The sequence below is a fragment of the Perca fluviatilis genome, chromosome 22 (assembly GCF_010015445.1).
Source record: "Perca fluviatilis chromosome 22, GENO_Pfluv_1.0, whole genome shotgun sequence".
NCBI classification, from domain to species: Eukaryota; Metazoa; Chordata; class Actinopteri; order Perciformes; family Percidae; genus Perca; species Perca fluviatilis.
Window position 1 is genome coordinate 12,503,168 of NC_053133.1, and position 16,408 is coordinate 12,519,575.

The 16,408-nt window shown below is 35.9% G+C and overlaps 3 protein-coding genes across 4 annotated transcripts in view; 2 read left to right on the plus strand and 1 right to left on the minus strand.

Moving 5' to 3' along the window:
• Positions 1-4,817: 4,817 nt before the first annotated feature.
• Positions 4,818-11,533, plus strand: LOC120552208 (retinol dehydrogenase 12-like). Its single transcript, XM_039790041.1, has 7 exons — positions 4,818-4,949; positions 5,548-5,663; positions 7,734-7,889; positions 8,226-8,330; positions 9,582-9,791; positions 10,375-10,567; positions 10,741-11,533. Exons 1-7 carry the CDS (start codon positions 4,939-4,941, stop codon positions 10,856-10,858), a joined length of 909 nt encoding a protein of 302 aa, XP_039645975.1. The 5' UTR covers positions 4,818-4,938; the 3' UTR covers positions 10,859-11,533.
• Positions 11,534-13,131: 1,598 nt separating this feature from the next.
• sec61g (SEC61 translocon subunit gamma) lies at positions 13,132-15,082 on the plus strand. The gene is made up of 4 exons (XM_039790045.1): positions 13,132-13,275; positions 13,658-13,764; positions 13,969-14,071; positions 14,915-15,082. The coding sequence occupies exons 2-4, from the start codon at positions 13,671-13,673 to the stop codon at positions 14,922-14,924; spliced, it is 207 nt and encodes a 68-aa protein (XP_039645979.1). The 5' UTR covers positions 13,132-13,275; positions 13,658-13,670; the 3' UTR covers positions 14,925-15,082.
• The window catches only part of tpk1 (thiamin pyrophosphokinase 1), an 82,311-nt gene continuing 80,492 nt past the window's right edge, over positions 14,590-16,408 (minus strand). For both annotated transcript variants that reach the window (XM_039790044.1, XM_039790042.1), the window contains exon 9: positions 14,590-15,910. In XM_039790044.1, coding sequence (XP_039645978.1) covers positions 15,765-15,910 — 146 coding nt within the window. In that variant the 3' untranslated portion in view covers positions 14,590-15,764. The remainder of the gene's footprint in view (positions 15,911-16,408) is intronic.

Here is a 16,408-nt window from a genome sequence, read left to right on the forward strand (position 1 = left end):
ACTCCAGTGAAATTATTTGAAACTTGCTAGTGAGGACTAGATTAGGACCGTATTTAAAGCTGATGTTGGTTTCAAACTCCCCCCCCCCCCCAGGTGTGTCTGTAAAACACGGACAACTTCTCTCTTTTGATGCTTGAGAATGACGTTGCGTGTAGCAACGTGAAACCTAGCTAACAGGTGAAAAACACAAACAACTAAATCACTAGCTAACCTACTTTAACTGTGCAGGAACTATAGACCAATACAACAACAGGCTTACATTAACTGACAACATAAGTTATACGACTTACAGTTCTCAAGGACGCACACACACGATCTCAACTGATTATCCTCCGGACAGCAGTCTCTCTTTCTTTTTTTCTCACTTTTTTTTGTGTGGCGCCCGCCGCTCGCCGTTCCGGTGAGGCGCGTGTCCGCGCTATTCTCCGACATTACGACCTCTTGTACAAAACTAAAGTAACGAGACAATTTTTAAAATGTAAGGAGTAGAAAGTACCGATATTCGTGTTAAAATGTAAGGAGTAAAAGTAAAAAGTCGCCACAAAAAAAAATAGTAAAGTAAAGTAGAAATATCCGAAAAATCTACTTAAGTACAGTAACGAAGTATTTGTACTTCGTTACTTCCCATCTCTGGAAAAAAGTCATATAATATGTCGAAAAAGATCATAAAAAAGTCACAGTATAGTATGTCGAAAAAAGTCATAGTATAGTATGTCGAAAAAATCATAAAAAGGTCATAGTATAGTATCATAATATAGTATGTCGAAAAAAATCGAAAAAAGGTCATTTTATTTTATTTATACCTGCAAATATCTACCACCCTGTGTGTTTTTGTTACATGTAGTGATTGTATTGTTATGATTGTTTCTGTGACTGTAAATTGTGATCTCTTGGTATGATTTGTTTTTGTTGTTTATAATCAATAAAAAAGACAAAGGAAAGAAAAAAGTGTTAGTAAAAAAAAGTCATAGTATAGTATATCGAAAACAAAGTCATGGTATAGTATGTCGAAAAAAGTCATAAAAAAGTCCTAGTATAGTATGTCCAAAAAGTCAAAGTAGAGTATGTCGAAAACAGTCATAGTATAGTATCTCTAAAATAAGTTTTGAAAAAGTCATAGTGTACTATGTCAAAAAAGTCATAGTATATGTCGAAAAGTCATAGTATAGTATGTCGATAAAAGTCTTGAAAAGTCATAGTGTACTATGTCGAAAGAAATCATAGTATAGTATGTTGAAAATGTCAAAGTATAGTATGTCAAAAAAAGTTATGGTATGTCAAAAAAAGTCATACAAAAGTCATAGTATAGTATATTGAAAAAGTCATGGTATATTGCGTCGAAGAAGTCATAAAAATGTCCTAGTATAGTACGACTAAAACAGTCATAGTATAGTATGTTGAAAAAAGTGATAGAATAGTATGTTGAAAAAAGTCATAGTATAGTATGTTGGAAAAAATCATAAAAAAAGTCATAGTATAGTTGAAAATAGTTACACAAAAGTTATGGTATAGTACGACGAAAACAGTTATAGTATAGTATGTCGAAAAAAATCACATTAAGTATGTAATTGAAAACTCATAGTATAGTATGTCGAAAATAGTCATACAAAAGTCATAGTATAGTATGTCCAAAAAAGTCATAGTAGAGTATGTCAAAAACAGTCAGTATCTCGAAAAAAGTCTTGAAAAAGTCATAGTGTAGTCAAAAAAAGTTATAGTATGGTATGTCAAAAAAAGTCATACAAAAGTCATAGTGTAATATATTGAAAAAGTCATGGTATATTGCATCGAAGAAGTCATAAAAAAGTCCTAGTATAGTATGTCAAAAAAAGTCATAGTATAGTATGTTGGAAAAAATCATAAAAAAGTCATAGTATAGTTGAAAATAGTCACACAAAAGTCATAGTATAGTTCGTCGAAAACAGTTATAGTATAGTATGTCGAAAAGAATCTTTAAAAAAATCATAGTAAAGTACGTCGAAAACAGTCATAGTATAGTATGTCGAAAAAAAGTCATGCAAAAGTCATAGTATAGTATGTCGAAAAAAGTCATAGTAGAGTATGTCAAAAACAGTCAGTATCTCGAAAAAAGTCTTGAAACAGTCATAGTATAGTATGTCAAAAACAGTTATGTTATGGTATGTCAAAAAAAAGTCATACAAAAGTCATAGTGTAGTATATTGAAAAAGTCATGGTATATTGCGTCGAAGAAGTCATAAAAAAGTCATAGTATAGTATGTTGAAAAAAGTCATAGTATAGTATGTCAAAAAAAGTCATAGTACAGTATGTCGGAAAAAATCATAAAAAAGTCATAGTATAGTTGAAAATAGTCATAGTATAGTACGTCAAAAACAGTCAGTATCTCGAAAAAGGTCTCGAAAAAATCATAGTATAGTACGTCGATACAAAAAAAGTCATACAAAAGTCATGTATGTCGAAAAAAAGTCATGCAAAAGTCATAGTATAGTATTTCCAAAAAAGTCATACAAAAGTCATAGAATAGTATGTACAAAAAAAGTCTTATAGTGTGTCAAAAAAAGTCTTTAAAAAGTCATAGTATAGTAAGTCTAAAACAGTCATAGTATAGTATGTCGAAAATAGTCATATAAAGTCATAGTATAAAATTTGACTTTTTCTCTGTGACTTAAAATAAATTAGCTCTTGATGGGAATTAAACTCCCAACCTAAGACACCCCAACCAGTTTTCTAACAGAGTGAGCTAAGGAAGGAGTCCTACTACTGTATGTCGAAGAAATCCATAAAAATGTCATAGTTGAAAATAGTCATAAAAGGTTATATGTGACTTAAAAGTTTTTTAACACTTGACAGGATTCAATCTTCCAACCTATGAGACCCACACAAGTCTTCTAACAGACTGAGCGGAAGCACAAGTCATAGCATTGTACGTCGAAAAAAGTCTTGAAAAAGTCATAGTATAGTATGTCGAAAAAAATCATAAAAGACTCACAGTGAATGGTCAACAATAATCTGCACTGGACCTAACTAATTATAAAATGCTTATTTATACCTGCAAATGTCTACCTCCCTGTGTGTTTCTGTTGCATGTGGTGATTGTATTGTTATGATTGTTTATATGTTTCTGTGTTTTATGTTTCTGTGACTGTAAATTGTGTTCTCTTGTTTTTGTTTAAATTCAATAAAAAAGGAAAGAAAAAAGTCACAGTATTGTATGTTGAAAAAAGTCTTGTAAAAGTCATAGTATAGTATGTCAAAAAATGTCATAGTATAGTATGTTCAAAAAATGTCATAGTATAGAATGTCAAAAAAAGTCATAGTATAGAATGTCAAAAAAGTCATAAAAAAGTCCTAGTATAGTATGTCCAAAAAAGTCATAGTATTGTATGATGAAAATATTCATAAAAAAAGTCATAGTATAGTGTGTCAAATAAAGTCATAAAAAATGCATACTATAGTATGTTGAATAAAGTCATAGTATAGTGTGACTTTTTCTCTGGACATGTGACTTAAAATATAATTTGCACTTGATGGGAATTAAACTCCCAACCTAGAACACCCCAACCATATCTTCTAGCAGACAGAGCTAAATAACAAGTCATACTACTGTATGTCGAAAAAAGTTATAAAAAGGGTCATGGTATAGTATATCAAAAAGGGTCATAGTATAGTATGTCGAAAAAAATCATATAAAAGTCCTAGTATAGTATGTTGTAAAAGTCATAAAACAGTCCTAGTATAGTTTCACTTTCCTCCGAATTAAGGTCTGATGGGAATCAAACTCCCAACCTTAGACACCCTAACCAGTCTTCTAAGAGACTAAGCTAAAGAACAAGTTATAGTATAGTGTGTCGAGAAAAATTATAAAAAGTCAGAGTACAGTATGTTGAAAACAGTCATAGTATAGTATGTCAAAAAATGTCTTGGAAAAAGTAATAATATAGTATGTCGAACAAAATCATAAAAAAGTCATAGTATAGTATGTTGAAAAAATCATAAAAAAGTCACAGTGTAGTATGTCGAAAAAAGTAATAGTATAGTATGTTGAAATAAATCATTAAAAAGTCATAGAGTAGTATGTCAAAAAAAGTCATAAAATCATAGTGTAGTATGTCGAAAAATTTTATAAAAAGTAATACTATAGTACGTCGAAAAAAGTCACAGTATAATATAGTATATCATAGCATGTCAATATATGTCGAAAAAAGTAATAAAAAGTATTTTTATAGTATGTCGAAAAATAGTCATATTATAGTACGTTATAATATTTCGTAATTCATAAAAACTTATAGTGTAGTATGTCATGTAGTCATAAAAAGTAGTACTAAACAAGTGCAAGAAAGTCATAATATTTTGCAAAAAAGCCATAGAAATATAGTATGTGATACAAAAAAGTTGTAGGTATAGTATGCCATATAAATATTCATGCAAAGTTATAGTATAGTATGACACATAAAATGTCATTACAAAGTCATAGTACAGTTTAGTACAAAGTAGGCTACTTAAAAAAGTCTTTGTAAGGGCCTTAATGGGACCTTTCGGACATTCAGGATCTTATCATGATAAAAGCATGCTACAGGTGAATGCATAATAAATTACTACAAATGTAGTAGACTAGTCTACCTCTTCTTCTAGTAGGTAATTCGATCTCGTCGAACTCAATTCTTTTGACAGAATAGATTTCCTTCCACTCTCTTGGGTCAAGTCAGCCAGTAACTTGAGTCTTTCCGGCAGCAGGGGCCGGCTGTTAAACAGTCTGCAACTTGCGAATCAATTATGCGTCAGCTCGCTCCTGATTGGCCCAGCCGTGGGTTTGTCATGACAAACGGGGCGGGGTAGGCAGAGGATGACAAGCACGACATGATTTGACGAGCTGTTGGAAGGACTGAAGGAGGTAAATTAATTTCTTGCTGAAGTGGCTCACTGGTCCTGAGGTGGGAATCTGTTGGTCTTGAGGAAGAATGTTCTGCAGGTAGGAAAAATACACAACCGTAATAAAACAGCAAAGATTAGGTTGGTGGCGTAATAGGAATGTTAGTAATTTTAAGGAGATTACATTTCACCGTGACATCGAATTGGGCAGATTAGACCTGTGTAAAATGTTTAATTAGCGTCGATTTTGGACGTATTTCTTTGCTTGGTAAGTGTTTATTGTTTTTTGCTCCTGTGAATCTGTGTCTTTGTGACTGAATATTTTCTTTCATTCATACAGGAAAAAAGCCAGGTATTCTCATATAATAGCCTTATCATAATCACTGAATAGAGATACAGACCACCTGTTATTTGTACAGGATACAGAAAATAAACATATGTGCTTAAATGTAAAACAAAGTCCACATTTTAGTAAAAGAGTCAGTTTAATCGACAATTTATGGATCATGTTTAGCATGCTTGATTTTCCTGTTAACATATTTCCAAATGTCTACACTTCTGTGGAAAATTCCACTAAGGATCACGTTTCTGAATAGACAAAGTAGACGGGGATTGGACACGTATACATATTAGTTATTATGAATGGAACTATTTTCATTTATTGTTTGTATTTTCTGTGATTGTTGTATGTTGTTCAGGAGTGTTTGCTGTAACCGTTGGTCATCTGTGGAGAGGTTAGATGGGAAAACAGTCATCATCACAGGAGCCAACACTGGAATTGGAAAAGAAACAGCCAGGGACCTGGCAAGAAGAGGTGATGTTCAGGCTGGTCTGTCCAGCTGTGTGTCTCTCTCCATCTGTCTCAGTCATAGAATATTATATATATACATATGTATGTATATAAAACATTCTAGGGCTCAGTCTATTTCTGGCTCACTTGCATTAATGTGTTAACCTGCCTCTTTGCATTTTTTTCTGTCATTTGTACTTGACTTTCAAACTTTGACTAACACATTCCCTGGATTTAAGCACCCCTAATGCTTTGGGTGGTTTAAAGCTATAAAGCGTGATCTTTGTCCTCAGACCTCCACAGACTCAGGTTTAATCCTACTTGTTTGCTTATTCGATGTGGCTATGCTGTGTTATGTTTTGGTGGGACTATCAGGCTGTATCAAGTGATTTTATAGCCTCAGCATAACTTAACCTCTTACATATTCCAAGACCAAAATAAAGGGCAGACGGAAAAGACATTACCAAAATGAGCATCTTGCTTAACACTTCACCAATCCAAGTGAAAGACAAATGGCAGTGATGGAAGACAGGCAATGCATTAAGAGGACAGAGGGAGCATTGTGAGAATCTGCCCACTGCCCCCCTTAGCCAGACAGGCAACAAAGAGAGATTTGAGGGTACACCCAGCAGTACACACACGCACACACACACACACACACACACACACACACAAATGCAAAATAATATGAAAAGTGGTTCTGCATACGTGTTTCCGTTGTTTCATTTGTTTGCACTTGAAAGGCTCAGCATGGTATCTTCCTCCTCTTTTTTTTTTTTTTTAAAACAAGCACTGTGCATGTGTGAGTGCATGTGTGTGTTTTATTTTTGTAAATAAAAGGGCAACCAGGACTCTTATTTCCATCCAGTAGTGAATTTTACAGTAACAGATAAAATAAATATAAATACAGAACAATGTGAGAAATCCAAAGTGACAAGAGAAAGACAGGACGAAAAGAATCATTACTGCATGAGGGAAATAATAATATTGTGGTCCTTGCTTCTGGAGAGTTCCCTGTCAAAAATAAATAAATTACATTTCAATAAATGGGATTATGTAATGACATGATGGCAACATGATTAGATTTGGGAGGATTCATAACCGAAGGTTCTTCCTTGGGGCACTGTATCACAACCAAACTGTATCTCAATGTTTAGTTATAACATTCATTTACCATGTTTACAAAGTGAAATTTGCATATTATTGAATCAGAATATACAGAATATGATCAGGTTTGACTTAAGTCATTATGTACATTTTGTCCTTATTTGCATACGGACATCATATATGCATGCATGAGACTGTGTAATCATTTGCTGGATGATCTTTAACTTGACTCAGTATAACCTTCCATTGTCATTGTTTGTTTACTTTTTATTTAATTGAGTGAACTTGGCCTGGGAAATGTGGGAACAATTGGGTTTTCCCACATGGGAACAGCAGGGGGGGGGAACAAAGACACTGTGATGGGATACAGACGCTACACTCCAACTGATTAATGGCTCTCCTCTTCCTTAATTGGTGGGCACAGCAGCTATTTGTGTGTGTGTGTGTGTAGTGGTGGGGGAATTGTCTCTCTATTTGTTACTTAGTGTGGGCATGCATGCATGTTTGTGTGTTTCTTCGTGGGTTAGAGAGAGTGTGTGTGTGTGTTCTGGGCTCATTAAGGAGAATGCATCGTAATTTGCATCAGAGGCGAATGAGAATGACACAGTTGAGAGGGTCTTGTGTGTGAGTGGAGCAGCTGGCTAAATCAGATGCTGAGTAAGAGGTTAGAGAACATTAAAGGGTGGTCAAAAGTGCACTGAGAGATGTACGTACTTCCTCCTTGATTGACAGCTTTGTGTGCCTGAAAATGAGCAAAGTTTGGGAACTTTAAAGGTTTCAAACCTCTTGTGTGTAGAATATTTGCCTTAATATATCACTGTCAAGTTTATATTTAGCCATTAGTATAACACAGTATAATACCTAGGAGTAGTTTAAAGTTTCACTTGAGCTGTGTTTCTCCAGACTTTGGTAGGAAAAAAGTAGTGTGGAATGGGGAGAACATGGCGCTATTATCATAAGTTGTGACCTTCGGCCCTTGTTTTTCAGGCGCTCGCATCGTCATGGCGTGCAGAGACCTGGAGAGGGCAGAGGAAGCCCGGGCGGACATTTTGGAAGACACGGGAAATGAGAATGTGGTCATCAGGAAACTGGATCTCTCTGACACCAAGTCCATCCGAGTGTTTGCTGAACTCATCAACAAAGGTAGGAAAGTAACTATTACTATCTTCATCGATAGAACGGTTTTTGGTTCGATCCCCTGGCTCCTCAAGTCCACTTCTCTGTGAGCAAGACACTTAAAATGTCTCCTGATTGTTGGGCCATTGCTTTGCACAGCAGCTCTGCCACCATTGATGTGTGTGTGCGCGTGGGTTAATGAGAGGCAACTGTATTTAGGCCATTTATCTAACATCTGGGAAATTATTACTAACTCTTCCTTCTCTTTCTGGGTTTGTGTGGGATGTTCTTTTCAGAGGAGAAACAAGTGAATTATTACTAACTCTTCCTTCTCTTTCTGTTTGTGTGGGATGTTCTTTTCAGAGGAGAAACAAGTGAATATCCTGATAAACAATGCAGGCGTCATGATGTGTCCCTACTCCAACACTGCTGATGGGTTTGAAATGCAGTTAGGTGTTAATCATTTGGGTAAGTCGTACTGGAAGTTGCAGTCTCTCTCATAACATGCAGTGAAGTGATTATGTTGGATAAATGAAAGAGAGACCGCTCAGTCTTGGTAATTGTTGTAACATAAACAGTTGGAAGTCTTGTCTTTGAGTGATTTAATAATATCATTATATAGTGACAGAAGGCATTTTCCTACTAAGGAAGGTAACAATATTTGAATCCATATATGGTGGTGTTATCAAGCTACATGTACAACAAACATGTAAGTCAGGAAAATGGACTAGAGTTACTGTTTTCTTCAAGCTATCAGTATTTTCCCAGTATTGAAGAAAGGCTTCCTTCCAAATGATATTTTCCTCGCTGGTATTTTTATCACAGGCTGACAGAGAGAACAGGCTGTACTCGAACATGGTCACCCACACACCTACACTAACACATGGGCAGACACACAGTCACACACATGCAAACACATATTTAAATATATACCTATACATTCACAAACATGCTTTACATGCACTTTAAAGAATGACAAACTCTGGTTAGAACAAGAGTAAAACAGGAAATAGAGAACAATAGTATGGAAAGCAAAAATACTGTTAAGTGTCCTTCACAGAGTTCACATGTGAATGCTTAGGGCAGTGGCATTGTGTAAGTGGACCCTGAGCAGAAATCAGTTTCCATGGAATCACAAGAACATCACATACTAAATTACATACATTCAGAGAGAGACAAAGACCACCACAGAGGAAGAAACAGAAGGTGACAAAGACATAGCAGTACTGTAAAAATAAAAATCACTTCAGTGTTATTGATAAAGCTAAAATTGATATTGCCACAATTTAAAAGATGTGTGTATAGAGCACTTTACAGGAGCTCTCTGTTCAGAACTACAAAAACACAACACATGCCAGAAGACCAGAGACAGTACGTTTGTTTGTACATAAGAAACATACCAAGAGTTTAAAGAATCTACATAGCATCTTGTCGGTGGTAATGTCTCACAGAGGGGTACCTCTTCAGCAGCTCCAACTTTCTCTTTCTCAGCTCTTTTTAATGACAAAGTAGGTTATTTAGGCTGTTTTATGAGTTGCTTTTCCAAATGTGTGTTTTTGGCTGGCAGTATGACACCTTCAGATTTGAGTTGATAATGATAAGAATATGTGTTTGGCTGTTAAAGTTTTAAAAATACCATCACAGTGTGGTGTAGTGATGTTTGTTTGAGTAGTGTGAGACAATAGCCTGAAAGTGTGTGTGTCTCATGACTTTCCTCAGGTCACTTCCTGTTGACTTACCTGCTGCTGGACCTCATCAAGCGTTCAGCTCCTGCCCGTATTGTCGTTGTGGCATCAGTGGCCCACACCTGGACCGGCCTTCGACTGGATGACATCAACAGTGAAAGGAGTTACGATACCATGAAGGCCTATGGGCAGAGCAAGTTGGCTAACGTCCTCTTCGCACGCTTACTTGCCAAACGGTTACAAGGTGAGGTGAGACGGTGCATGCCATAAGCACACAAGATACTTTGCAGTTGTTGCTAAGAAAGGTGAATCAGAAAAGGCAGCACTGTATTCAGTTTTACATAAGAACAGACTGACTGACTTGTAAACAAGTTCAGGCTTACCATTACTTTCACACTGGATAGCTTGCGCAAGTGTTTGTTCTAATTTAATTGTCTCATTCTGAGGAAGTGCAGCAATTACATATAAAACAGACTTTATTTGGAAATTAGCCATTTTGTTGACTCAATCCTTTGGTCTTTATTTTTCTTACGGGCCATGTCCATTAGAATTTTAACTCAAAAACAAACAGAAGACAACATTAAAGAGAAAGGAAAAAAAAGTACTATGGCTAATATGGCTATTTTGTTTTTTTCACTTTACTCAGTCAGTGATACAGCTACTGTTTGAAAAAGAAGCATATTTTGCAGAGAAATATGTGTAAATTGTATGCAAAATCGGAGCAGAGTATGCAAATGTTAATAATGTGGACATGCTTGTTTGCATTTGTTGACATAAATACACAGTATGTGTGGGTGACTGGGTAGGTGCCTGTATACGTGTTGCAGGTACAGGGGTGAGCGTGTTCTCTCTGCACCCGGGGGTGGTGCAGTCTGACCTGTGGAGGCACCAGCACCAGTGTATCCAGTTGGCAGTGAAGATCTTCAGGATTTTCACCAAGACAACACTGGAGGGAGCACAGACCACCATCTACTGTGCTGTGGAGTCAGGCCTGGACAGCCAGAGTGGAGGGTACTTCAGGTACACACAGTATTTCAGCCAACCTACAATTTGTTATAAGAGCTTTCAGAGTGCAGACTTCATGCTGCTCTGTATTACTACCTGCTGTCTTTATAGCTGATGATTTTTATTTTTATACACACATTTACAGAAATGCAGCACACTGTGTAATGGTCATTCTCTGTCCCTGACAGTGACTGCGCTCCTGCAAGGTGTTCGAGGGCAGCTTCTGACGATGACTTGGCCCAAAAACTATGGGAAATCAGCTGCAACATGCTTGGCATCTCCTGGCAGTCAACAGTGGCAAATTAACTGTGCAGTGAAGGATATTGTATGTTATATATCATCTTTTAAACAGCACTTTTACACACTTCTATAAAGGCATTATTGTTACTGTAACTGTGAAACAGATGTAGTTTATGACTCAAAGTACATTACAGTCCAAAAGTCATTAAAAAGAGTTTGTTTATTTTGTAAAATATCAAAATGAATCCGACGTTTTAGTCAAATTGTATTTATCAAACAAGACTGCATGATGTCTTTTACCGTACTTTTACTAGCCGATGTGGACATTCTTTATTTAGTCAGTTTTGTATCCTGAGTGCAGTTACTGTTCTATTTTATATTGGACAGCTTGTAAAGACGTTAGCCAGCATGGTCTTGCTTTTAATGAAAATGACCTGCTTTGTGAAAGTCTCTCTTACATGCCCCTTACAAACTTTGAGTTCCAGTGTGGCTGTAGTTTTCGGCACTGATGAGAACAATTTGGCTCTAAACTGCCTCCAAAAGCCTTTTTTCAAAGTAACATTTGAATGAAATACTCTACAGCAGCGAACACATACAGTATTGTGGTTGATAAAGCACTTACAGTTGCTAATAATACGAAGTGGGTCTTTTTCTGCTTTTATAGCACTTAAAGTATTATAATATAGGCTACAATTTTTAATAAGTAAAACTTGCGCCATTAAATGAGTACAATTAAAATGATTTCTTTTTTCACTGAAATATGTAATTGAATAGCCTCATATCGTGCCATCTGCCATTTCAGATGACTTCCTCAAACCTCAAAAAAAGTTACACTGGCAGACATATTGCAAAGTTCTGCTTGTTTGTGACTTTTATGTAAAAGTTACTGTGTACATGAGTTCATCTGAGTGTTTTTAGTTAATAGTAACATTTTCCAAGCTGTTAGGTTGACCTTTTCAGTTGCAGTAATGTGACACTGGGATCAATTTAGCCTTTGACAGCTAAAAGAGATTAGTTTGGTGTATTCATAATGAGAGAATTGAGGGTCTTAAAGTCTTAGCCATACCACCCAAACAGATGACTGAATGTCGATATGACTACTTACAGTCGATATGTAAAAAGTAATGTCGGAATCCTGCTGCCTATAGCAAAGTATTGTTTAGTATTATTCACTATTTTGCTAATTGATTGAGGTCCCAATAATGGATGGAAAAGTGTATATAATGCAGCGGACTGCTCTTAGTATTACTGTAAGCGTGGGACTTGTTACATCGTAGACTCAGTAAATTGTGGCACAAAGACCAAGAGAAAATGCCACAATTCCTTTTAGAAACAGTATCTTAATCTAAATCACATGATGGAGTATTTAAGACTAAAGGAATGTGGCATGAGCAAGAGGAGTGGCTATGAGCAGTCTAGGACCAAGTTCCCTGAGAGCAATGTGTGAATTCAAATTTAGATGTGTGTGTGTGTGTGTGTATATATATATATATATATATATATATATATCAGCTATCCTTTTTCCAGAAATGTGCTCTATTTTGAAAACAGTACTTAATTTATTCTTATTTTATTCAATACAAAATATGAATATTTCATTAATACTCCCCCTATATCAGTACTGATCCCACAGCTGCCCTGCTGTGACACAAATATACATTCACGTTTTCATGTGTAAGAACAAAAAGAGCGAACATGGTATCATGTAATTAAATTATTATGTGTATTAAATTATAAAGAATACACAGACAACTGCACAGTAAATGTAATGGTGTAGGTAGCTGTTTACGGTCAATAGAAGAAGAAAACATTTTTATATTTTAGAAGTAGTAGTCTTGTATATTCATAGTGTATTCTAGTCTATTTGTATATTGTGTATTCTAGATATATATCTTATATTTACAGAGTATGCTAAGGTTTTTCTTGTATTCTGTATTGTGCTATTTTGATTTATATTATTTGTTGTGTTTATTTTTTATGACGGTCTGGTTTATTTTTCTTTAGAACTTGGATTTTGAAAAGTGCTCTATAAATAAAGATGATTATTATTATTTAATTTATTTAATTTTAATTAATTATTTTGTATTGATAGATATTTTCCCTGCTGTCTATCTATACGATATGTGGGCAAAGAAAAAAGGAGGTAAACATGAATATTCAAGTATTTCAGTCTGTAATCAGTCTTAAAAAATAAGTCAGGCTCGAGTGCTTTTCTATTTCGCAGTGTCACTAAAAAGAGTTGGAACAAACCCGGAACAAAATATATACCGTATATATATATATATATTTTAAAGCGAGTATGAACCTCCTCGCCTGTAGGTGGCAGTGTGGACAATCCAAGCTCAGATAAAAAAAGAGAATGAAGATCATACGCATGCGCGTGCAAAGTCTACGTCAGCTCTTCTCTACTAACAAGCTGCCCAAAAGCTACGTGGCCCTCACTCTACTGACTGTCTTCTCGTATAACACGGCCTCACAAACAGGTAAGCTAATTACTATTCTATTACAATTTATTTTATGTTTTACATGAAGATAACCCACCAACCTGTATGAGATTTTTTGACTTGTATTTGTTTATTTATTGGATTTCCAGCTAACCTAGCGTTACGTCGACGTGATAGCTTTTCTTATGATAACGTTAGCTAGCTAGCTTAGATACGTTAACTAACTTAATAAAATGCTTTTCAATGATAAGGACATATCTTTCAACATACTTGTTAATATTTGATGGGAAAAAAGAGAACATCTACAGTATATTAACAATATAACATATGTTGGTTATGTAAGGCTCGGGCTGTTGAAGTCAACGTCAGCACTCAAATCAGTCAAGTTTTAACACTGATTTTGCTCTTATCCTGACTGTAGCTTGAACACCATCATGGATCAGGTAATGCAGTTTGTTGAGCCCAGCCGGCAGTTCGTCAAAGACTCCATACGGCTCGTAAAGAGATGCACAAAGCCCGACAGAAAAGGTACGTTAACGTTAGGTTCATACTTTCATTTGGCACAGCCTGTTTTTGTCTTTGGCAGCAGCGTCCAACCTTCATTTCAATCCAGCTACCCAATTTCAAGTCTAGGCTACATCATTCGGGACTCGAAGAGCAATATTGTTTTTTATGTAAGGTCACTTGATTTTTTGATGAATTGTAACCTTGATTATTATTGCTCTCCTTCAGAATTCCAGAAGATTGCCATGGCCACAGCGATTGGGTTTGCCATCATGGGCTTCATTGGTTTCTTTGTCAAACTCATTCACATCCCCATCAACAACATCATTGTGTAAGTAGCAGCAACACAACTTACTTACATTTAAATTGTATCAAATTTGTTTTGTTGATTATTTTAGTTATGTTATGTTTACAGTCATTGGTTAAGACAATGCTTCAAGTATTGTTAATGCCATTATCTAAGAGGAACTGTGAAGAGGTGGCCCAATAGAAAGGGGCTTGTCTTGATGAGAGATTGAAACATTTTATCTTAGTGTCTCAATGATATCAGTGATTACTTCTCAGTTTCTAATGACACTACCCACTCCCTTTTCATGATCAACTGCTTTGTCTCTAACACAATTCTTATTGACCAGTTCCTAGCATACATTACCAGAAAGCACAGTAATTTAATAAAGACCAATTTTCTATGAATAACAAGTATTTAATTAACATGAGCATTAGGTGTTTGTTTTTTTTTGTTTAGTTTTTTTAAATCTCCTCATTGCAACAATGCAGTTATTTATCATTAGTTATGCCTTCTAAAGTTAAGTTTTATCAGTACACAAAAGATGAGGGGGGACAAAAGTCTAACTGGTAGCATCAATGCTTTTATTTGTGTGCACAGTAGGATTAAACGTTCAAATACATTTAGGATGTTATCTTAATAGTCAGAATACACAGTATCCTAAAGTGCAGAAATTGGATTGTCTGTTTTTGAAAAAAAGAATTGTGGTACAACGTTAAATGGAAGTGGTACTGATACACACAATCATTGTATTGTGGCTTTCTTAAAAGCAGCAATTAATTGGTTTGCTTTGCCATAAAACTGAATACATTAAATAAAATATCCATGTACCAGTTTTCTTTCTCCAATCACTAACACTGCTTTTTTTTTTTTTGTATTTCCATCTAGTGGTGGTTAAATCCTGGTCAAGAAAAAACACAAACTTCAATACCCGGGGACAGGAGATGGTGGTGTAAAGTGTTATTGAGCTGGTGTGATTGGGGACTGAAGGGATGTCATTTTTACATTCTGTGCAACATTTATAGTCAATGTGTAAATAAAACAGATGAAAACCCACAGACTGATCCCATCTATTCAGATAGCCCTGCTATCATTACAGCATGCATACAACAGTTTGGTTTTACATTATCTGACTTAGAAATACTGTCATTAAAAGGCACAAATAATTTGAAGCTGGTTGTACAGTATTTTCCATAGTATTGTTGATATGGTAGCTACAAGTGGACAGAGGAACCGGAGCACTGATGTCAAAGGCACGTAGTGAAGGCTGTGATACAAAGTAGACACCTGCACACATTTAAAGTAAGGTGTACTTTTAGGGATAGTGAAGCAGGTCCTTAAAAGTTCCCTGATATCAATCTTTCTTCTTCTATGAAACAAATCAGATGGTGGTGTGTGTGATAAGGCTTAGATTTTGGTTGTGTATTTGGTACATATACATAAACAGGGATACATTTATATACCCTACACTATACCCTAACCCTCTGATATAATCAAGACATGGTCAGCTCTGTTGGAATAAAAGAAAATTCCAAACCGACCAAAAGAACAGTTGACTATTTTTCAAAATAGTATCAGCTCTTTTCATACACTTAAGTGAGGTGTTTGGCCACAAGTTATAGTGCTTTTTACTTAATTCTGCACAAAACACAAGATGAGTGACTTTGCCATAACTCAGCGGTAGCAAAGTAGGTTCTGACTTGTCAAATACTGCCTGAGAAGAAGGATTTCTTCTGTGTCATTCCCCATCCTTACGTATGCCCATGCTCCAGAGCAAAGGCTGGTCTGTTGTCACGGTTACAGGCTTCCTGGGCTTTCCAGGGGCAACGGGTTCATAGGTGTTGGAGGTGCTTACCAGCTTCCCAAACTGCAGGACGTGGTTATCTGGACAGAGGAGACAGGCCGTGATTAAATGCAGCTGTAACGAGGGCCTACTGAGTGATACCACACTTAATGGCTACTTTAAATATTCTAGTTAAATGATGCAATGGGTAAAAGTAGATAATTGGTTTTCAGTGTGACTAGTTATAATCATGCACAATGCCTTCTGTATTTTCTGTTATTTGATTATTAATAATGCAGCTGTATGCCAACGCCTTGCTAGAGAGGATGTGGTCTTGAGCAGTTTGTGTCCCTGTATAACTGAGGCGAGGTGGACCACATGACTTTGCTTTATGTCTGAGCAAAGAAAGTTGGACCTAGCGAAGCGGTCCGAGGCCAAACGGTTCACATTCACAAAGGCTATTATGCTAAGGCAACTGAGCATACACTTTATGGTTAATGATGTGCTGAAAAAAACCTCTGAAAGAGAATCCTTTAGCCGCCACGAACAGGAAAGGGGACTTCTGAGGTGTATGTATGAGGTGTATTTGTTTTTGGCAT

Coding starts and splice junctions, on each gene's coding strand:
- LOC120552208 (XM_039790041.1), top strand. Junction 7,890..8,225: donor TGCTGAACTCATCAACAAAG/GTAGGAAAGTAA, acceptor TGTTCTTTTCAG/AGGAGAAACAAGTGAATATC. Junction 9,792..10,374: donor ACTTGCCAAACGGTTACAAG/GTGAGGTGAGAC, acceptor TACGTGTTGCAG/GTACAGGGGTGAGCGTGTTC.
- sec61g (XM_039790045.1), top strand. CDS start 13,671: ATGGATCAGGTAATGCAGTTTGTTGAGCCCAGCCGGCAGTTCGTCAAA. Junction 13,765..13,968: donor CACAAAGCCCGACAGAAAAG/GTACGTTAACGT, acceptor GCTCTCCTTCAG/AATTCCAGAAGATTGCCATG.